The sequence below is a fragment of the Tachypleus tridentatus genome, chromosome 6 (genome assembly GCF_004210375.1).
Source record: "Tachypleus tridentatus isolate NWPU-2018 chromosome 6, ASM421037v1, whole genome shotgun sequence".
Classification (NCBI taxonomy): Eukaryota; Metazoa; Arthropoda; class Merostomata; order Xiphosura; family Limulidae; genus Tachypleus; species Tachypleus tridentatus.
The window spans coordinates 77,464,886-77,488,892 of NC_134830.1; the positions used below are offsets into that span (position 1 = coordinate 77,464,886).

General features: G+C 31.7%; 1 protein-coding gene and 1 long non-coding RNA gene across 9 annotated transcripts in view; both read right to left on the reverse strand.

Annotated features, from left to right (window-relative positions):
• Positions 1-405: 405 nt before the first annotated feature.
• Positions 406-24,007, reverse strand: part of LOC143252854 (medium-chain specific acyl-CoA dehydrogenase, mitochondrial-like) — a 60,139-nt gene continuing 36,537 nt past the window's right edge. For all 8 annotated transcript variants that reach the window (XM_076505633.1, XM_076505629.1, XM_076505636.1 and 5 more), the window contains 5 exons: positions 14,806-14,874; positions 13,482-13,577; positions 8,684-8,860; positions 4,304-4,375; positions 406-634 (listed from right to left, as the gene is read on the reverse strand). In XM_076505633.1, the coding sequence (XP_076361748.1) occupies positions 557-634; positions 4,304-4,375; positions 8,684-8,860; positions 13,482-13,577; positions 14,806-14,874 (492 nt within the window). In that variant the 3' untranslated portion in view covers positions 406-556. The remainder of the gene's footprint in view (positions 635-4,303; positions 4,376-8,683; positions 8,861-13,481; positions 13,578-14,805; positions 14,875-24,007) is intronic.
• LOC143252855 (uncharacterized) lies at positions 14,883-22,605 on the reverse strand. Its single transcript, XR_013029208.1, has 2 exons — positions 22,518-22,605; positions 14,883-21,302 (listed from the first exon to the last, which is right to left on the reverse strand). It is a non-coding gene; the product is annotated as an uncharacterized LOC143252855 (long non-coding RNA).

Below are 24,007 nucleotides of genomic sequence, written 5' to 3' on the forward strand. Positions count from 1 at the left end.
AGTCTGTGCTGGTGATGGTAGAAATGATAGTTTATCGTAACAAGGTAAAAAGCTACGTCTGTAACAAGAAAAATAAAAAAAATAAAAAATAAAAATCGAACATAATTTTTGAATATTTAGGACAGTACCCTTAATATAAACATAAACACTATATAGGACAGTACCCTTAATATAAACAACAAAAACTGAAATGTTATCTCACACCACCTGGTTGGGAACCACTGCTCTATACCATAAATATGAATAAACATAGCTTTCAAAATGTTCCCACTACTGATAAACTGGTAACTACAGAAACCAGTTATCAGAAACATGAATATATAACTAACTTTAACATTCTACACAAGCAACAACAAGTAAACTGTGACAGTATTTGTCTTTAAGTTATTTGAAAATACACTTAAGTCAATGCATAACATTTTATTTAAACATTTAGTACCAATTTCAAAAATGTGTTTATTGTTTACAAGAAATCAAGTTAAGTACATTGTGAGACTGAATGTTGAAAAAATATACTGTGAAGCCTTGCAATGAATTCATGTTGTTCCTTCTGTCATCATAAGATTTCTTTAAATTTTTTAAGGTGCTCCCTACTGATAATTACTCGCTGAATCTGGGAGGTTCCCTCGTATATCTAAGAGGGAGAAAATAAATCAGTAAACAGGAAACGTTATACTCTCTTTTAAATAACACACAATAAATAATGTATAAGAGTTTAAAGAAACAAAACACAACATCATTTAAAAAGTAAATACAACACAAACCAAATATAAAAATTCCAATATTTTAGTGTCATACATTTATGGTAATGCAACATACAATATTGTGTGCATATTTTCAATAAATGTAAAGGTTTGTGTTGCAATAACTGTAACATTAAGACCAACAGCCTCTTCAGACAATAACTGTAACATTCAGACCAACAGCCTCTTCAGACAATAACTGTAACATTAAGACCAACAGCATCTTCAGACAATAACTGCAACATTCAGACCAACAGCCTCTTCAGACAATAACTGCAACATTCAGACCAACAGCCTCTTCAGACAATAACTGCAACATTCAGACCAACAGCCTCTTCAGACAATAACTGTAACATTAAGACCAACAGCCTCTTCAGACAATAACTGCAACATTAAGACCAACAGCGTCTTCAGACAATAACTGCAACATTAAGACCAATAGCCTCTTCAGACAATAACTGTAACATTAAGACCAACAGCATCTTCAGACAATAACTGCAACATTCAGACCAACAGCCTCTTCAGACAATAACTGCAACATTCAGACCAACAGCCTCTTCAGACAATAACTGTAACATTAAGACCAACAGCCTCTTCAGACAATAACTGTAACATTAAGACCAACAGCCTCTTCAGACAATAACTGCAACATTAAGACCAACAGCCTCTTCAGACAATAACTGCAACATTAAGACCAACAGCCTCTTCAGACAATAACTGTAACATTAAGACCAACAGCCTCTTCAGACAATAACTGTAACATTAAGACCAACAGCCTCTTCAGACAATAACTGTAACATTAAGACCAACAGCCTCTTCAGACAATAACTGTAACATTAAGACCAACAGCCTCTTCAGAGCAACACAACACAAAAGTTAGCATTGTTATAAACAAACATATTGATAATGTATTATTTTATTACAAGTTACAGCTTTTACCCTGAGGAAAAATATTTTTAAAACAGGTACAATGTTTCAACCACCGATGCAATCATTCTCAAGTACACAAAATTTAACAGTAAGGAACGTTGTAGTATTTAAAGCAACAATATATTCAAAGCTTAGAATTAACAGTGCATACATGTATGAATCCACTCAAATTGACAAATTTATTTATTTGTAGCTGGACATAAAAAAACAAAAAGTCAATAACATGAAACTGTGGAAATGTTGTGCAAAATTAGGAATTTATAATTTTTTCCCAAATGAGGGTTAAAACTGCTTGAAAACTAATCACTTGCACTATCCCATATATAGAAAATATTAGCATACCTCTGTGGTAAAATTTGTAAGGAACTAGCTTGTCAATATAACCGTAACAAATAGATTCAGTTTCACCCCAGGAATGAAAATGAACCACATTTAAAAAGGTTACAAAAGAAACTTACCATACCAGGAAACATTTACAAAGCAAAGTGTACCAACTGCCCAAACTTTTTACATAGTGAAACAAAATGTAATTTTAACATTGGGTTAAAAAAACAACACAGAAAAACAGAATGTTACTACAACAAGACATGAACCTGGTATTAACAGAAGAAAAGGTATGGAAGCCTTACTTAATAGCCCCCCTCCCCCGCTAGTACAGCAGCAGTAAGTTGACAGACTTACAATGCTAACATCAGGGGTTCGATTCCCCTCGGTGGGCTCAGCAGATAGCCCTACGTGGCTTTGCTATAAGAAAAACACAAACTTAATAAAATCAAACTATCCCATAATTGACAAGTACCCAGCCATATCTCTATGTCTCTTTCATTGTTTTTCCCAGACATTCCTAGTCTTATGCAAATATTTCACAAAAAATTTCAAGCTTTTAATATTTATTAAATTTAGCCATAAATAAGTAATATGTCAATTCTTGTGGACTGATATGCATAAACGTAAATACCTACTATCAATTCTAAAACTTAAAAACTTTGTTAGATTGTTGAATGCTGACTTAAATACTAAAACCGTCTTTACCTTTAAAATTTACATACTTGAAAACAATTGCATCAAAATGTTGTACTTCTTTAAAAAGAAAACTTCCTTAATGTAAAATATGTAGGTTGTAATAAAATATTTATAACTAGAAACGAAAATATTAATAATGATCATGTCCTGACAGCTTCTAAATAATAGCACAATATATAAATACAACATAATGATTATATACTGACAAAGTTCTACATGCATACAGGAAATACAAAATATGGATTCAAGAATATTATGGTTTTCTACAGTATATAAAAAATAAAAAATCTAAAAAAGCCTATATTGAAAAGGTTCTTCATATTGTTTTAAGAGAAGAAATCTAAATTGGATAGGATTTCTCTGTGAATAAAATATAATTTAAATTGGACAAGTCCTATACAATAAATACATTATAAAATGAAACCAGACAAGTTCCTTAAGTCCAATACAATAAATACATTATAAAATGAAACCAGACAAGTTTCTTATGTTATACATTTCATAAAATAATCTGAACTAAAATGAAATTCAACAAAAAGTTCTAAACTATAGAGATTTCTTATTTTAGATGCAACAGAAGCATTCTAAACTAAGACCATTTTCTATAACAAATCAATTTAAGAATACAAACCTGAAAATATAAATAAGCAAAACATTAAAAAAATGTTATTCAGATATAAAAGACTGTTTAATGTAGTGTTAATTTATTTATTTATTTTGTGTTTGTAATTCATTGATGTCACAGCTATGGAGATTTCTGGAAACAGTGATACAATGATCATTACTCAAATTAAAAGCAGTATAATTATTAAAATTTTGATTTAAATCATAGGGATATTATGTTCTTAAATGCAAAATACAGAAGTTCTCTTGTTGAAGTCTATTGCTTTCTTCATTAACAATTTCTAATATAGTCACCTTAACACAAATTAAAGTATAAATTCTAAAATGCTTTAATTCTATGGAATCCATTGTTTATAAAATGAGATCCACATCAGTTTATACGTATATTTAACAGGTTTGAAGTTTGACTCACAGATTTCATATTACATTCAGTAAACGTTAACAGACAAACAAACATTACCTATTTTGCAGAATGAATCTGAATAAGTAATAGGATGAAAAGAGATTAGAGCAAGACATGTGAGACCTCACTTGATATTACACTTTATAACACTAGCAGCAAAGTAAGTAACTTGCTAGGCTAGATCATAGTTAACACAATTAGTCTATTAGTCAAGATAATAACTAACTTCATAAATAATGAATAATGTAATGCAAAAATGCAGCATTAAATATTGGAACAAAAATTTAATACTTAGAAAGTCAAGCAAAATAAAATCAAAAGAAAATATTAGATCACAATCAACAAATCCAAACCTATATTAAACAATATTTAAATTAACAAAAATAACCCCAAACACAGTACAACATAAGAATGTTGTAGTTTCAACAAGATATGAAACAAATTAGAATAAATAAAACTACAAAAATCAAAAAGACTGACTACAGTTAGTATAACAACTTGATCACATGTTGGATAAAAAGAAACAATATTTATATCAAATACACTTTTTTTTAATAGAATCAGCTAACGTCACACAAACCTGATAAATTTTGGCATCACGCATTAGTTTCTCCACTGGATAATCACAGTTGAAGCCATTTCCACCAAATATCTGCATCAAAGAAGAACATATAATAAACATTGTTTAACAGGTATCAAGAAAATCTATACAACTTAGATCAGTAATAAAATAATCACCAAATCACAAAACAAAAATATAAGGTGTTCATCAGAAGGAAGAGCTACAACACAGGAGAAAGTTTATAAATAACCAAATATAAGGTGTTCATCAGACAGAAGAGCTACAACACAGGAGAAAGTTTATAAATAACCAAATATAAGGTGTTCATCACAAGGAAGAGCTACAACACAGGAGAAAGTTTATAAATAACCAAATATAAGGTGTTTATCACAAGGAAGAGCTACAACACAGGAGAAAGTTTATAAATAACCAAATATAAGGTGATCATCAAAAGGAAGAACTACAACACAGGAGAAAGTTTATAAATAACCAAATATAAGGTGTTTATCACAAGGAAAAGCTACAACACAGGAGAAAGTTTATAAATAACCAAATATAAGGTGTTCATCAGAAGGAAGAGCTACAACACAGGAGAAAGTTTATAAATAACCAAATATAAGGTGTTTATCACAAGGAAAAGCTACAACACAGGAGAAAGTTTATAAATAACCAAATATAAGGTGTTCATCAGAAGGAAGAGCTACAACACAGGAGAAAGTTTATAAATAACCAAATATAAGGTGTTTATCAAAAGGAAGAACTACAACACAGGAGAAAGTTTATAAATAACCAAATATAAGGTGTTTATCACAAGGAAGAGCTACAACACAGGAGAAAGTTTATAAATAACCAAATATAAGGTGTTTATCAAAAGGAAGAGCTACAACACAGGAGAAAGTTTATAAATAACCAAATATAAGGTGTTTATCACAAGGAAGAGCTACAACACAGGAGAAAGTTTATAAATAACCAAATATAAGGTGTTTATCACAAGGAAAAGCTACAACACAGGAGAAAGTTTATAAATAACCAAATATAAGGTGTTCATCAGAAGGAAGAGCTACAACACAGGAGAAAGTTTATAAATAACCAAATATATGGTGTTTATCAAAAGGAAGAACTACAACACAGGAGAAAGTTTATAAATAACCAAATATAAGGTGTTCATCAGAAGGAAAAGCTACAACACAGGAGAAAGTTTATAAATAACCAAATATAAGGTGTTCATCAGAAGGAAGAACTACAACACAGGAGAAAGTTTATAAATAACCAAATATAAGGTATTTATCACAAGGAAGAGCTACAACACAGGAGAAAGTTTATAAATAACCAAATATAAGGTGTTCATCAGAAGGAAAAGCTACAACACAGGAGAAAGTTTATAAGTAACCAAATATAAGGTGTTCATCAGAAGGAAAAGCTACAACACAGGAGAAAGTTTATAAATAACCAAATATAAGGTATTTATCACAAGGAAGAGCTACAACACAGGAGAAAGTTTATAAATAACCAAATATAAGGTGTTCATCAGAAGGAAGAGCTACAACACAGGAGAAAGTTTATAAATAACCAAATATAAGGTGTTTATCAAAAGGAAGCTCTACAACACAGGAGAAAGTTTATAAATAACCAAATATAAGGTGTTTATCACAAGGAAGAGCTACAACACAGGAGAAAGTTTATAAATAACCAAATATAAGGTGTTTATCACAAGGAAGAGCTACAACACAGGATAAAGTTTATAAATAACCAAATATAAGGTGTTCATCAGAAGGAAGAGCTACAACACAGGAGAAAGTTTATAAATAACCAAATATAAGGTGTTTATCACAAGGAAGAGCTACAACACAGGAGAAAGTTTATAAATAACCAAATATAAGGTGTTTATCACAAGGAAGAGCTACAACACAGGAGAAAGTTTATAAATAACCAAATATAAGGTGTTTATCACAAGGAAGAGCTACAACACAGGAGAAAGTTTATAAATAACCAAATATAAGGTGTTTATCACAAGGAAGAGCTACAACACAGGAGAAAGTTTATAAATAACCAAATATAAGGTGTTTATCACAAGGAAGAGCTACAACACAGGAGAAAGTTTATAAATAACCAAATATAAGGTGTTTATCACAAGGAAGAGCTACAACACAGGAGAAAGTTTATAAATAACCAAATATAAGGTGTTTATCACAAGGAAGAGCTACAACACAGGAGAAAGTTTATAAATAACCAAATATAAGGTGTTTATCAAAAGGAAGAGCTACAACACAGGAGAAAGTTTATAAATAACCAAATATAAGGTGTTTATCACAAGGAAGAGCTGCAACACAGGAGAAAGTTTATAAATAACCAAATATAAGGTGTTCATCAGAAGGAAGAGCTACAACATAGGAGAAAGTTTATAAATAACCAAATTTTAGGTGTTTTTCACAAGGAAGAGCTACAACACAGGAGAAAGTTTATAAATAACCAAATATAAGGTGTTTATCACAAGGAAGAGCTACAACAAAAGAGATAAGTGAAGTTGACATCAATAAAATAACAGTTTGAAAACACCCACACCTAAAAGTAATGTGAGAACAGTACTATTAAATGTATTTCAAGATAAATAAAGATTAAGAATGTAGAAGTCAGCTCTAATATGAGTAGGAAAAGCAGTTCATGGTGCACTTTATGTCAAGGGAAACTTAAATGTGTAAATAAAAGAAGGCATACATGGTGTATCAATATATGTTGATGATACATTGATGCTTCTTAAAAACACAAGTTATCCTGTTTCTAAACTTTTTAAATAGTAAACATATCAATAGGAATATTTCAAACTATAAGTTTTGATAATAATAATGCAGTCTCCAGTGCATTTTCCCACAGATTATTTATTGACATACATTTCTATTAAAATATGTTTCATTCCAGATTTTTATAAGGAGAATTCGATTAAACTTTTAGTTTACAGAGACTTAAAATTTGTTGTCATTTGATGTATGATTAATGAAGTAAAATAATTATGCAGCCAAAATGCAAAATGAAAAGTAGAAATAAAACTACTGTAGTATTTCCTGTTTATTTAATTTTGTACAAAATGTGTATTTATTACTCTTCTCCAGAATATATTTAACAATTTTTTGTTTTATCACATACATTTAGAATATGTGCACAAGTTCAGTCCCAAGCTTTATCCATTTCTGATTGTAGAGGCAACTAAAACATTTACAGAACATTTCACACTTTCCTGTATCCTCATTTTTTTGTCCAGCAATAAAAAAATGTGTAAGTTTCTTATTATTAAAGGAATTAATGTGAAAAAAGTAACTTAAGTATTTGACTGCATGCACTTTGGCAAAGTTTTGTTGTGAATAATTGTAAAGTATGTCTTAATATGAATTTTAAAATAACCTGTATTTTGTCATTATTTGTCACTATGGAAAGAAACTCCAAAATGTGCACAGGATAATATCAAGTGGAATAGAGTAATGAACACCACACAGAACTTGAAATGGAGGAACTATAACAACAACAGCCAGTATAAATATATACTAATTCTAGCATTAGCAGCATGAAGCAGTCTACATATACTTACCTGAAAAACTACAAACTTCATCTCAGTCATAAATATTCTTGAGAGCCACATCAGAAATGAATGAAAAAGAACAATAACTAATAAAAAATACCCTTCTGTGCTTTATCTGACAGAATTCATTATGTGTAGTTCATTCAAAATGAGAGTGTCATTTTGGGTCAGTGCTGCTTAGGGCTCTTTCTATTAACATGTCATCATTAAAGTATAGAACATTCTTTATGGCATCTACTTGATAATATATATAATATTAGCAAAATACTGATCTACATATTATCTTGCTACATGAGTTGCTTCCCTTTAAAAGTCTCTTAAACAAATATGATTATATTGTAAGTGTGATGTTTTGCATATATATAAAACAAAAATATGTAAATCCACCCAAACATGTTTTAGCAAAATTAAAAAGAAGATAAAGTTCTGTTTTAAGTCAAAAAGTTGCTGGTATCTTAAAACAAGTACACAGTTCAGCAAAAAGTTAACAGATAAAAATAACTTAAACTCAAACATAATTGAATATGTATTGGTATATATTAATTCCTGCCTATGCTATCATGTAGGAATGATGCATGTGTTGTTTCTACATTTACTTACTTTTACTAAAATGATGGTGCACTTAAATGAAAACTACTAACTACAAAAAACTATAAAATGGGTAATTCACTCAAATGGTAAGGATTTATGTATTATAATTAATTTAAACATAAATAATTAAACAACTGAATAGCACAAACAAATTATGTCTGTTCGCATACTGTTTACTGTAAATGTTCCTTCTTCTGTAAATAACAAAAATGAATTGTTTTTTTAAAGAAAAGTACCTGCACTGCATCAGTAGCACACTTGTTAGCCACATCACTAGCCAAAGCTTTGGCTATTGAAGCCCAGTATGTGTTTCTTCTACCTTGGTCGATTTCCCAAGCTGCTCTTAAATATGCCAAGCGGGATGTTTCTATGCCAATAGTCATATCAGCCAACATAAACTGGATTGCTTGGTGCTGGGATTTAAAAACAAATATCCTTACAATAATAATCATTTGAATTTTATTCATGCAATTTTTAAGATTTATTTTGATAAAAGATATATAGTACTCACAGAACAGAGAAAAAGTTTGATCACTTTTATATTACTTCATATCTATTTAAGTTTATAATGTCTTTACAATATTCTATATTAATCTCCATTATTTTTCTGCTTAGGTATAAAATTATTTTTTATTCTACCTTAACTGATACCAGTATACTGTTCCTAGGTATTAAAATACAATATACTACTATCTGTTTATTTGATATAAAAATGTATGTTCATAGATCTCAATCAATTTTGTTTACATATACATCAATACATTGCTTCTTTGAACATTAGGTAGATGAAATGTTAGATTATACATCTAGTCAATAAATAATTAATAGTTTAAAATTGTTTGAGCTAATCCTATCTAGTAAGTTGTAGTTCCTTGCATTTTCACTCATATTAACTCCTATATATCAGTCATAATATAGCTATATGCTGCTATGCCACTGACTTAAAAGCTAGGCTTCACACAAGCTAGTTAATATTACTACAATGGATGTAGAATGTATATCAGTATCTATGTATGTTACACCAAAACTCTTGTGTCATCAACTGAACAGCACCACAAAAAAAAACTCTGTAAAAATTTCACTCTTTGGGTATTCAAGATTAAGACAACTAAAAACTGTGGTATGGGTAACAACTATTTCTTTATAATAGTACACAGTTCTAAAGAAACTACTCTCCCTCTTCACAACAGGAATGCAACTTTCACTAGAACTGTTTGAGGGATTCATTATATTTTTATGAAAGTAATTTTTAAGTCTAGTACTTAGAAACTGAATTTCTTAAAAACTATTATTTTGTTTCAATACATGGTACCACTTTTAATATATAAAAACATTGCAATTTAATAGTATGCTTAGTAATAACTAGAAAGAACAGCTGCCCCTGGGGCAGCCACCCATAAGGCAGCATTTCTACTAGTTAAACACAGTTACAGGTTTGACAACATTACATATATATATATACACTGCTGGCCAAAATCTTAAAGCCAATAAACATAAAGAAAAAATATGCATTTTGCATTGTTAGACTCAACCACTTATTGAGTAGAGTTTTGAAAGATGAAAATAAGAAAAATAAAAATAAAAATCTTTTTAGCATTTAATAGGGAAAATGTAAACACTATGAAATTAGCCTAAATACTAGCTGGTCAAAAGTTTAATGCCATACTGAAACGAAGCGTCAATTGGTAAACACGTAACAAAATTTAGTCATTTGTGTTCAAGTACTAGCATTATCAACATCTCCCACTGATATCTCCTGTGTTACATTGGGTATAAACATGGCAAAGGCTAAAAAGTTGACAGAGTTTGAATGCAAGAGCAAGGTCTCTCTCAAAGTGCCAGCACTGGTGAGATTGGGCATAGTAAAACTGCTGTTGCAAATTTCTTAAAAGACCCTGAGGGACACGGAATGAGAATTTCAAGTGGTCGGCCCAAGAAAATTGTTCCGGCATCGAGCAGGAGGATTCAACGGGTTGTCTGGCAAGACACCAGCCGATCGTCGAACCAGATTAAGGCCCTTATGGACACAGGATGCAGCTCAAGAACAATAAGACAATGTAAATGTCTTCAAAGGCCATGCCTCCTTCCACACCACGATACATCTTGGTTAAACTTTGCTGAGAAGCACCAAGCATGGGATGTAGAAAAGTGGATGAAGGTTTTGTTCTCTGATTAGAAAAAATATAACCTGGATGGTCCAGATGGCTTCCAACATTACTGGCATGATAAGGATATCCCACTGGAGACATTTTCTATACGACACAGTGGAGGAGGTTCCATCATGATCTGGGGTGCTTTCTCCATCCATCAAACAACAGCTGGCTACATTGGCATGTTGGAGAGAGCATCCTTATTGACTGAAGACCCTTGCTTATGTTTAAATGAATGGATTTTTCAGCAGGACAACGTTGCAATCCACAATACCAGCAGGACAAAGAACTTTTTCATGGCAAATAATGTGATTCTTTTGAACCATCCAGTGTGTTCGCATAAACTGAACCCAATTAAAAATCTTTGGGAGTGGATGGCAAGGGAAGTCTATAGAAATTAATGTCAATTCCAAACAGTGCATGATCTTCATGAAGCCATCTTTACCACTTGGAATAACATCCCAGCCAGCCTTCTGCAAATGCTTATACTGACCACGCCAAAGCAAATGTTTGGAGTTATTTGCAATAATAGTCATGTAACTCACTACTGAGACCTCTTGTTGGGCATTTCCTACCCTGTTTAGTACTTTTTTTTGGTATGGTCTTAAACTTTTGACCAGCTAGTACTTAGGCTAATTTCATAGTGTTCTCATTTTCCCTATTAAATGCTAAAACAGTTTTTTTATTTTTATTTACCCTTTTCTTATATTCATCTTTCAAAGTTCTACTCAAATAAGTGGTTGAGTCTTTATATTAATTGGCCTTAAGATTTTGGCCAGCAGTGTATTTAAAGAAAATTTCTTGCATCTCAAAAATTTACTGTTTTCAAATAATTTGAGCTATAAAAAAAGCATCAAACATGAAAAAAGAACCTACAATTGTAGCTAGACAGATTTTTTATTCACTGGGTGGAAGATGCTTCTACTAACATCAAATACGAAAAAGAACCTACAATTGTAGCTAGACAGATATTTTTTTCACTGGGTGGAAGATGCTACTACTAGCTTCAAATATGAAAAAAGAACTTATATTTTTAGCTAGGTAGACTTTTTTATTTACTGGGTGGAAAATGTTTCCACTCCAAAAGTAAAAATGAACCTGGTATGGAAAATATCTAAATTAGCAGTTTGTATTTTTTAACCCTAACAAGACAGGTCTCCTTATGGTCATACGCCATGTCATTGCATTTGTAGGCTCACATTCAAAATTTAGAATGTGTCTGAGTAGTTTGGTATCATATTTTAGACTATAATTCAAATTTTAGTGTTATATTAGTTAATTTCTTAATTTAAAAGTAAATAATTATCAATTATTTACTTAAATAAATATCAATTTTTGTGTGTCATGAGGTATGTTGAATACAGTTAGATATTTGTGATGTTTAAATACAAGGTCTAGTTTTTATCAATAAGGTATTCAAATTACAGATACAGATGAGGTAGAATCTAAGACAAGAACCTCCTATCTTTTCTATTTCCTGAGATATGAAAACACTTACTGAATCAACCAAAGTGGACCTGCCTATCTCTTTCATGTTTTGAAAATGCTTGCTTATGTGCATCTACTTATTCCAGTGACATGTGCATAATTAATCTAAAACTCAGAATATCCCCTAGTGGTTTTCCAAGCCCTTGCAAAATATTTGGGAAACTTCTTTCATGCCAGATTCCAACTAGTTAGGTAAGACATTAATTAGTTTGAAAAATAATATCTTTTAGATCCAAATACAGCTTAGTTACTAGAAATCTGTGGTACTAGTGGAGTAATTTTTAATTTTAAAATGCATATATAAATATTGAAAAAAAAATTTTATTTTACATCTAAGTGCAAAATTTGATAAGGCTTAGCAACTTACTGCAAGCAGCAAACAACTACAAAGCTCATAATTAGAAAGGGTAACTGATTTATAATGTTCTTTATTTACTCTTCTTTGTTTTATAAAATATTACTGAAATTTAAGAACTTATTTATAAATAATAATTATGCATATGCATATGTAATACATTATAAATGAAATATAACTGTATTTTACAAAATACTGGTCCATTAAGCTACAACCAAGACAGGTTGCATTGTAAAGGTCAGTTTTATATTCTTTGATATGGTAACACGAGTACATATGTACCACATCACTGCAACTTCTGTAATGTTAGTTAAGTACAGCTGAAAGGGCAATAATATAAAAATAATAAATATATATTGATGTATAATGTTATGATATTTAAGGTATTCAAACTTTTGTGTTATAATTATCCTATAACAAGAAAAACCATAATTTATATTCTCATCTTTTATTGCAGTTACGAGATCAGTGACCAAACCCATACAGAGATACAGTAGTGAAAATATAACGTTTTTCTAAAACAAACATTTGACAATTATTTAGAAGTTATAAACATTTTGGATGAGAAATTTGAAAATTTTCTCATGAACAAAATTATTTTTAATCTTAAAATCAAAATTACTTTGCGTGTTGGATTCAAAGAGAAAAAGAATTCATAAGAAAAACATTACTTACAAAATCTTAAAAATTATGAAAAATCTGATATTTTGCACACAAAAACCTTCAAATATTTTGCAATAATCTGAAAAATCGTATGAAGATATGCTTACTTTATTAAAAGTTATAACATGAAAAGTATAACAAGTAAAAAATGGTCACAAGGTTAGTCCCTTGCATTTAGCCCACACTGAGAGAGTTAACATTTGTCCATAAAATGTAATAAAATTTATGTTTAAACAAAAATTCTGAGTTTGAATATTTCATTTAATGCTTTTGTCTTGTAGACGATAAGATCATACATAATTTTTAGATTAAGTGACCACACATACCACAAGATACCTGACTAGAAATAGTTAAGCAAAATAACTTCATCCAACCTACCTCAGATAGGAATTTACCAAATGTCTTACGCTCCATAGTGTATTTGGTAGCCTCATCAAGGGCTCTCTGAGCAAGACCAGTTGCACCTGCTGCCACCTGTTGAAAGAAGTGCTTGCACTAAAATAAATGTTGCAAATCTCACATTTCCTAATAATGTTCACCCCACAACTAAGTTTGAGTTACCAAACAATATCTCAGAAATTCATTACACATCTGATTTAATTTATATAACAATTGTTAGGAAAGCTATCAATAAGGGTTATTTTAAGATTGCAATACATCTACATTTGACCTAATAGGTATAGTTAAAATTACTTCTTATTGATGTGGTAATTATAACACTACAGTAACAACCTTCAACTTATATTACACAGTTTAGCTCTGAGCAATAAGGTATTAACCCTATGTGCACAAGTGGGGGTCAAAGTTTGCATTCCACGACCTTTAAAAGAGCACTATCTAACCAATCACTAACTGATGTCAGTGATAAGCTGTTCACTTTATCCTACACAGTTCAAGATAGAGGATATTAATTACCAGGTACCACATACAGTGATATTGATATAAATATAGGGTAAAGGTTATGGAAATTTAAACACAAACTGTATGATGGATGAAAACATATTTCTCATTGCACATAATCTGGCACTCCAACCTGTCAGAATCTCAGTAAGAGTAACACCATCAGTTCAGACACATCTTGAGTACAAATACAGTTATTTCATTATTTGTGTGTGATAGACTTGTACATTTCAATAAAAACATGTCACAAGTTGTGTAGATATACTTAGAAAATTCATAATTACTGCTAACATTACTTCTCAATCAAATGGACATTCAGTTAAAATTATGCTTTGAAAGTACAGTCAAATCATTATATTTTATGTTAAATTATGTAATTATAGCGAGCAATTTCATTAAAAGATTCAACATATTTAAAAAATTAAGTTCTAATTAATATAATACTATATCAGTTTATTCAAGATGGTAAAAATAGTTTAAAATTTGAATTATATTTTGTTATATAAAAGTTAATACTCTACTGTTGAAACTTATGAAAATATTTTACCTTAAAATAATTTTATAAAAAAGTAAAAATTTTTCTATCAAGTTTTCAAGTATATATTTCAATAGTTTCTCTTTCTAAACCTCAAGAGGACTGCTGTGTGAACAAAACACTAAAACTTTATATTGTATGTGACTGCTGTGTGAACAAAACACTAAAACTTTATATTGTATGTAACAAATCTTTTTCCTTTTACTGATTCACAATATTTCATTTTTTCCTATCTGAGAACAAAATATTTACAGCTTCAGTACTTACGAGAGGTCTAGTCTTATCAAAAGCACCCATGGCAACCTTAAAACCATCTCCTTCTTTTAACAAAACGTTCTAAAATACAAATGCCAAAATTATATTAAAGAATTAATGAAAAACTTAAATTTTAGTAGTACTATAAAACATATTTTCTTATGAGAATAATTTAACAGTAGTTTTATTTTTTACAAAATTTACGATATAAATTCAAAGATTAAAAATAAAAGTTTTGGTTGCAAGTTACATATGCACATGTGTGGAGCCACTGTACAAAGCTTTAAATATGCTTATCATAAACAACAAATTTATTAAATTTTTCAACATTCACATGGATTTAAAAAACTTCCTGCCTTAAATACTATCCTGAATACAGATATATACACCCTCTTCATTAATTTATATAACACAACATTATGAAGACACTGATTTTAAATAAACTACACACAATTTAGCACAATTGCAACTGCAGACAAATCATCTAGGCCAGATGGTATTTTCCTAAGGGTTTTGGAAGATATGTGAACCATGTACTACTATTTTTTGTCAGTTCTTTGATAATAGACAGGCACCTCAGATTAAAAGTTAGTTAGTATAACTCATCTTTTTGATAAAAAATAGTCCCAGTAATTACAGGCATATTAATCTTCCACCAGTTGTGGAAATAGCTTTTGAAAGTCTGATAAAAGATGCTTTGCAAAGCCACTTAAAAAGTATAGAATTTTAATGAAACCATGTTGGCTATCGAATAAGATAAAAAATCTTACCTTACAAGTCTTTTGGTTATGTAAGGCTACTGCTTATGTAAGTATATGTAAGCATATGTACAATAAATACTTTACACTATATAGATCATAAGCATATTCACATGATGCATAGTTTTCTCCTTCTTGTCAAAAATCCACTTATGCCTATTCAATTGCTTTAGAATTTCAATTGAGAATCCAAATTACCTTTCTCTATTCATCTTGCACTAGTATTCCATGTGTAATCCATTGATACCGAGTTACTATAGTCGTGTGTTACTCTTACAGTAATCATCTAATCCTTTTTAATGTGCTCTCAGGCTGGTTCAGTTACTTTCAAACTTACTTTGATGGAACAAACTGTACATCTTGTCTGGTTTAAAACTGTTAGGTTTCCTCTAACAGATTAAACATTAGTCTTATCACTTCTAAAGCAGTGAACTTCATGCTATTGTCAGATTTTTACAATAATTTCACACTATTTATATATTTATTATATAATCGTCTGTTTAGACACAAGTCTTTTAATATAATCTGCTTTTCACTCTCTTATAATAAAAAAAGCAACTAAACAATCATAATATATTTATTCACAAACTCAAGTCTTTTATATCATGACATAAACCCCTCTTCAAGTGAAATGTTCACAATATTTTTTACTATACACAAAGACTGTTCTTAATTCATCCAAAAGTCTGCTCCAATATTTGTAGACCTTTTGAAGACTTCAATGTGGAATCCATAGTCTGAAAGATACAACACCCCTCTCATGATCCTTGTACTTTTGATCTTGCACCTCTGAATGTATGCAACTGGCTTACAGTCAGTCTGGATGAATTCCTTCCATACAGATAGTTATGGCACCTCTGAATGTATGCAACTGGCTTACAGTCAGTCTGGATGAACTCCTTCCATACAGATAGTTATGGCACCTCTGAATGTATGCAACTGGCTTACAGTCAGTCTGGATGAACTCCTTCCATACAGATAGTTATGGCACCTCTGAATGTATGCAACTGGCTTACAGTCAGTCTGGATGAACTCCTTCCATACAGATAGTTATGGCACTTCTGAATGTATGCAACTGGCTTACAGTCAGTCTGGATGAACTCCTTCCATACAGATAGTTATGGCACTTCTGAATGTATGCAACTGGCTTACAGTCAGTCTGGATGAACTCCTTCCATACAGATAGTTATGGCACTTCTGAATGGCAAATATAATACTCAGATACTCTCATTCAATTACAGAGTCATTTTTCTCATAATTTAACAGCTCTTCACTTGTATATGTTACAAGAAACAATGTCTTCATGTTCTTGTAAGACTACTGCTATAGTTCCACTGTCTTAAGGGTCTGCAGGGTCAATGAATGGTTTGTTAAAGTCTGGAATTCTAAGAATCATCAAACTTTCCAACATGTTCAACATTTTTGGGATGCCACCTGGCATGTTTGTTCCCACTTCACTGTGTTGAACAAGCCTTTCTTGGTCAGTCATTGGTGCAGTAATGCCAGCATAGTTTGGGATGGATTTCTTATAGTGGCTTGCTAAACCCAGGAAGGGTAGTCAAATTAGGTGCATCTTGTATGCTGATGATCTTTTCCTTTTCTATGGTGGTATCAGTCCATCAAATGCCAATGGAGAGTATCCTTATGTAGCTTTTGAATGGTCTGATGGAGAGGCCTGCTGCCCTCACTCATTGGAACAACTTTGTATGTCTTTTCAGGAGGTCTTCCCATCTGGCAGTGTGTGTCAGAATGTCATCCAAATAGCACTCAATGTTAGTGGTTATATGCATCATTCTCATCATGCAGTTGAATGTTGCTGCTGATTTGAGTAACCCAAATGGCATCTGTTTAAGCTGCTACCATCCATCCAGTGTCAAAAATGCTGTCTTCTCTTTTTTCATTGGGATTTGCCAATAAGATTTACTAAGGTGAATCTCTGAAAAGAACATGGACCCATCTAGTTTTGTCATGATGGCTTCTGGGTTGCCCATTCATTCAAAGTTGAGCTCACAAGATTCAGCTTCCAGAAATCTTTGTAGAAATGATTTGACTTGTCCCTCTTCATGATTACAACTGCTGAACAGTAGGCTGAATTTAAAGACTCAATGATTCCAGCTTTCAACATTGCTTCAACTTCCACTTTTATCAGGTGTCTCATTGCTTAAGACATCTGGTAAAGCTTCATTCTGACCAGATCTCTGGTTGTAGTTTCGATCCTATGTTGCACCAGATTTTTTTTCCTGGTTTATCCACAAGATATGTTTGTACTGGCAAAGTAGTTCTCGTAAATTTTTTTCTGATTGCAAATCAGTTATTCACATGTTAACATCTTTGTATTTCTCATCTCCACCTATTGGTCTTAAGTCTAGTAGGTCCTTATCTTCTAAGACAAAATCACTATCTACTGGTCCTGCATCTATGATTGTCACACCTACAACATCCATTTTTATTTCAATAGCTTCACGCATTTGTTCTTCTCCCCTAAAATACTTTTTCAACAGACTGGCTTGGTAGATTTTGATCTTCCCATTCACCTTGTAGTCCATTCTGTTGATTACTTCTTGTACTTCAAAAGATCCTTTCCAGTGCAAGGAAAGTTTGTTCTGGTTCGGGGGCAGCAAAACTAAGACCTTCTGCCCAACCTTGAAACATAGATCCTTGGTTTTCTTGTCATAGAAGTGCTTCCAACTTCCTTAAACTGCATGTAACAGTCTCCTTCAGTAAATTCCTGAGGTTTAACACATACACTTCTATGTATGTTCCTCACTTCTGAATCTTTATCTCCAATCCACAGCTTTTTAAATATTTGCACCTGACCTTGTACTGTTTTCCATAAAGTAAGTCAAAGGGACAAAAATCCTGTACTTGCTTGTGTGACTTTTCAATAAACAAATAATACTATTTGCAAATACCTGTCCCAGATGCATGATCTCTCTTGGCACATCTTTATCATGCTCTTCAAAATTCCATCCACTCTCTCATAAAGTTCATTACATTTAGAATTGCATAGAGTGGTAAAGAGCTGCCAAGTACTGACAAGTCTTCAGATTTCATGCATCAATTCTGAAGTAAACTAGGTTTCTATGCCAGTTAGGATTTCTATGTAAAATATTTTCAGAAGGGCTTCTGCTACCCCCTCTATGTTTATCTTCATCAGTGTTATTGCTTCCAGATAACAAGCTGCATGATCGACTATTGCCAGCAATATCTGTCCCCCTTATCTGACAGAGGCCCACATGGCTTGATTACATCCACAGCTACTCTACTAAATGGCTCTTCTATGAGTGGCATCTCCATCAATGACACTTTGAGGCTATATTTCCTCTAGGAATTGTCCTATGGCAGAGGTCAAATGACATGCAGAATCTACCCACATCTCTAATGACTCCCAGGTAATGGAAGTTACTGGTGATTCTTTCTGCAGTTTTCTTTGTTCCCAAGTGTCCTCCCACAATTGATTCACGAGTCAACTTCAATAAACGAGTCCAATATTCTGTTGGTATTATGATCTGTTTAACTTCCCCAGTATAACTGTCTTAATAGATTCAGTATAGCACTCTTTTCCAATTTTCTATTTTATTAGGTTGAGGAATAATTCGTGAGCATTTTTAAATAATTTCATTCAAGCATTACATGCAAGACTATACAATACTTCAATGCATGAACACATTACACCCAAAACATTTATTATAATACTTTATTTCATGTAATACCTAGGTATATAGTATGCATTGTTTTAAACGAAATTGCAAGAAATTAAATGCGAAAAGCAGATGGTGTCGAAAATGCTCGATTTTGTCCACTTGACATTCCATTTAATGAGCTGAAAATGAAAGCAAAAAATTAAAGACATATGAAAATCAAACACACCATCTATTAGAGCAAAAAATTATCTACCAAATGACATGAAATATTTTGCGAAAGCGTTTCATTTATGAATATATTTTTTTAACTTGAAAAAACACGAATTATTCCTCAACCCAATATAAGTATCTTTCCCCCTTGTCTTGTGCTCAATTTTCTCCCAAGGCTTCTGTATGTGAAGAATCTTTATTCTGTGCTTCTTTAATTTCATGCAAACTTACATTTGCGATGTTGCCTTTTGATAATTGCAGGGGCTAAATATCTTGTTAGTTCTTCTTTTCTTGGGCTCTGGTTGTGACAGCAGATGCTCCATCAATCTTATATCTAGTTCCTTCATATTTTCTCTTCCTGTAACATTTCCTATCACTAAGTTGTTTATTGGTTCTTCATTCACATGGCTTCTGGGTCTCCTACATAATATAGATATCTACCTTTATGTTTGCTATGGGAAACTTTCTTGTAGTCCTATTGATCAGCAAACACAGATGGTTTTTGCTTGTCATCAGACACTAAACTGGTTCTTACTGCTGTACTACTGCACCAAGTGTCCTGTAGGATCTTCATTTCTTGCCCTCAACATATAATTTGTTGGCACCTCTTTATGTTTTTCACATGCTTCCATCAGATGTGACACTGTTTATCCATTTGCCAACTTAAACCAGCCATTAGTTGTGCACTGATCAATCCCACTTTCTTTATGTATTGAATCTGATAAGCCATATTGATTCTCTTTCTTTTGGCAGTAGTATCCATTGTGCCAGCCACATTTCTTTTGGTTTTTATCAGCGATGTCTTTGCAAATAGCTCCAGCTGCTTTATGTTGAAGTTTCTGCTGTTGTTTCCTGGTAACAAATTTACACTAACTTGCACTCTGTCTCATTTTAAACCAAACACAGCATCTCTTATCCCTTCTGTCTATTAATCTGTCATCTCTGGTAAGGACAGCCTTAAGAGGTTTCAAATTTAACTGGGTATTCTTGGACTTGTCAGTTGTTTTACTTCCGTGGGCTTCCATATACTGTTCCATCAGCTTCATCATCTCCTCCACATCTTTTGGTGTTGTCTCCTTTAAGAACATCGAAATGTCAGTTGAACACGTGATCATGAACTGTTTTTGCACTAATCCTCCAGGTGAAATATTGTTGCAGGTGTGTCAAAAATTGAAATACATCTTCTCCAGTGTTAGGTCTGGCTGCTCTGAATTTTCAACAAAAGCCTTAAGTTCATATCATTTCAGTAAAATCACTTCATGACATCTTTTGACATCATACCTGTAAATACTTGTGGGTCTTTTTCTGTGAGAAGTTGGCTAGGAGAGAATGCCCAGTTGCCTATATCTCTCTAGAAAAGCATCCATGCCATCTTTATGTTAAGTAAATTTGGATAGCTTGGGTCAGCTAGCCCTGACTCCATTGTTATTTTTGGGTCCTTCAAATGGGTGAGCTTTGTGCTCTTATACTTTTTACTTCTTTTTCTCAGTCTATGCTCTTAATCTCTCTCTATTTCCAAATTTTCCTTTCAGTCTTTCTTTCCTCTCTTCTGTCTCATCTTTAGTTCATGTTTAACAAACTCTTGTAGTTCAATGTTTTTTAACCTAAAATATTTTCCTCTTTTACCCCATTTATCAAAATAATCTGACACAGTTATATAGAGTAACTGTAATCTATACAATATTTGTACTACTACACTTGTGTGTATATAGGCTTATTTGTTTCTGTTGTTGTTAATGTTTTATTCCATTGTTATTTACCACAGTATAATCCTATGAGTTGCTGTCCAATTGTCAAAAACTTACATTCTAGGTAGTAGTACAGTATATATAGACATATGGACTGTGTTGTTGTTTGGTTGAGGATTCTTCTACTGTAGGTGGCTGTGAGTTGTTGACTATAAATTCAAAGATAAATGTACAACATGCTCTCCATTTGATTTCAAAAAATATATACATTTATATATTTGAAATAGTTTAGCATATATACAACAAATTCTTTACTCTATCAGTATCATAAACTCTATATACAGTTTTCTTCTTGTCAAAGGTCCAACTGCTTTAGAATTTCACTTGACAAGCCAAACTACGTTTCTTTATTCCTAACACACTACTAGTCTGTGTCACTGAGTTACCACAACCATATACTGCTCTTACAGATATTGTCTAATTCTCATACTTCAGATGTTGTCTGTACCTTTTGTCAAAATGCACTTAGACTGGTTCAATTACATTAGAACTTGCTATGATGGAATAAACTATACTTAATGTCTCTTTTAAAACTGTTAGTTTTCCTCTAAAATATTAAATTTATAACCGAGTTCTAAATACAATAAGGTTCCAACTGTAGTATTTATTTTTTTGATTTCAATGAACAGTCTGAACCATCCCTATATTGGTTATCACCTTTTTGATAGGAGTATATAACTTTAACTTGGAAGTACAACTTTCAAAACAAAGAAGTTTCAAAACCTATCACACAAGCATTACTACTATTAACCAATATAATAACAACAATTATCATGTGAAATTTACATGTACAGTACAGGAACAGTTTAGCTAAAACAAAAGCAATAGAATACTGGTGCAACATACAGTACAACATTTTAAATATTATAGAGAAACAGTTTAGCCAGAACAAAAATAAAAAAAATTACTGGTGCATCACACAATACAATAGTTTCAACATTAATGTGAAAAACAGATTTTCAAAAGCAGAAAACTATGAATTTCCCATTTCTAACCCAAAACTTTGGCAATATTAACATCTTGAAACTGAAAATTGGGATTTTTAACAGCAAAAGTAGCCCAAGTGAACTGCAGCTACTGATACAAGTTTCTAACCACTGACAGGAACTGTAATAATGAGTTCATGTCTAACTGATCAAATGCACTCAACTAAATTATGATACTAAATTAACACAGAAAATAATTACCCAAGCAATGCACATTTAACGCATATGGCACATAGGTTTAAGAACTTTGGTAGACAATATTTAATCATGTATTCTTTAACTTAGACACAAGGTTCATTAACCTTTTTCTCTAATTTAATAAAGCTGAGATTTCAGTGTATAGAAACTAACAACTGGTAACATAAATCAATTAACTACCTTCTACCTCCTGCAAAGCAGCTATTCTCCACATTAGGGCTTAACATCTCTGGGCACAGCCCCAAGGATTGTCATCAATGTGTTTACTGAAAGCATGTTAGTGTCTTTAAATTTAAATTCCAATAATGTATCAAAAAAGCAACTTAGTTTTTGTTTATCAGAAAAATAAGTTTAAGTGTCAAAAAAGAAAAACACAGTAATCAAAATTTGAAAGAACATCTTCAGTAAGAGAAGTTAGTTTCTGAATAACACAAGTAGAATCAGATTAAATATCTTTCATGCAGATAGTATTAGACAACATTATTTTTCTCATTTTGAAGTGATATGGACCAACACAAATGTTTAAATTCATATTTAACATCAATATTCAGTCAGGAACATTAATAACAGTCTTTACAACAAACATGTTTTAGTATTGGGTAGGTCAAGGTTGACTGTCTGTGATATATGCAATTTATAAGGTTTAGGGACAAGAAAGGACAAGTTACAACATCTCAGCTGTTCCATCCCCTAGATTGTTATAAATTTCTTTAAAATTGACTTTATCATCTACGTTCTTCTCTCACCCTTTTGTTTTCCTTTCCTCCAGTAGTTACTCATCTGCACAAGCGAAGGGCAGACTAGGTTGTTCAATAGAATAGACTGATTATAACTAGAAAGCACTCTAATTTCCTGAATGTCATTGTTGGCTGAGGTATTTCTTGCAAGTAAAAACCAAAACTCCTCTTGAAATCCTTCTGTCATTTCACACAGTTTATTCTTTTCTTTATCTACTGCCTTTACTTAATAAACATCAAACTTCTCCACTAACCCACAAACTTTACATCTAAATTGCATATCTTCACTATTATCACAAACTTACATTCCAGTCCCTCGTCTAATTACACCCACCATATCTAACAAACTGCGAATGCTCAATTCCAACAATAGTCTTAACTATTGTATTTGTAGCCTGGAAATGAATACTCAATACTAAATGTAAATACCAGTAGTCTTTTGCCAACAACATTTTACAGTATTCTATCCATACTTCAAAATAATTATTTTAGTGTGAAGACAACTTTAATTTTGTAGAGATGAAAAATAACTAGTTTTTACTTGATATACATGTAATTCTAAACTTAATAGTAATAATATAACATATTTTGACTGATTTATAGAATGAATTTAAACTAATCAATCTAAAGTCACATAAGCAAGATAATCCTTAAAAGGTGAACAGATAATTAACTAGTCTTCAGGTTGTAATTGTTTAATAAAAGAATGTATGTAACCTATTTTACAATTCACCAGTAAGATGAATTACAAACTTACAGGTACCATCACATGTCCTAAGCCTAATCTACTATTGTATAACAGATTCTACAACTAAGCTCCAATTCAAAACCTTAACCATGTTATTTTTATTAACAAATCTATATAAGTCTAGCTATTTTTTATTTAACATAAATCACTTCAAATAATAATAATAATAACATTAAATAATAACT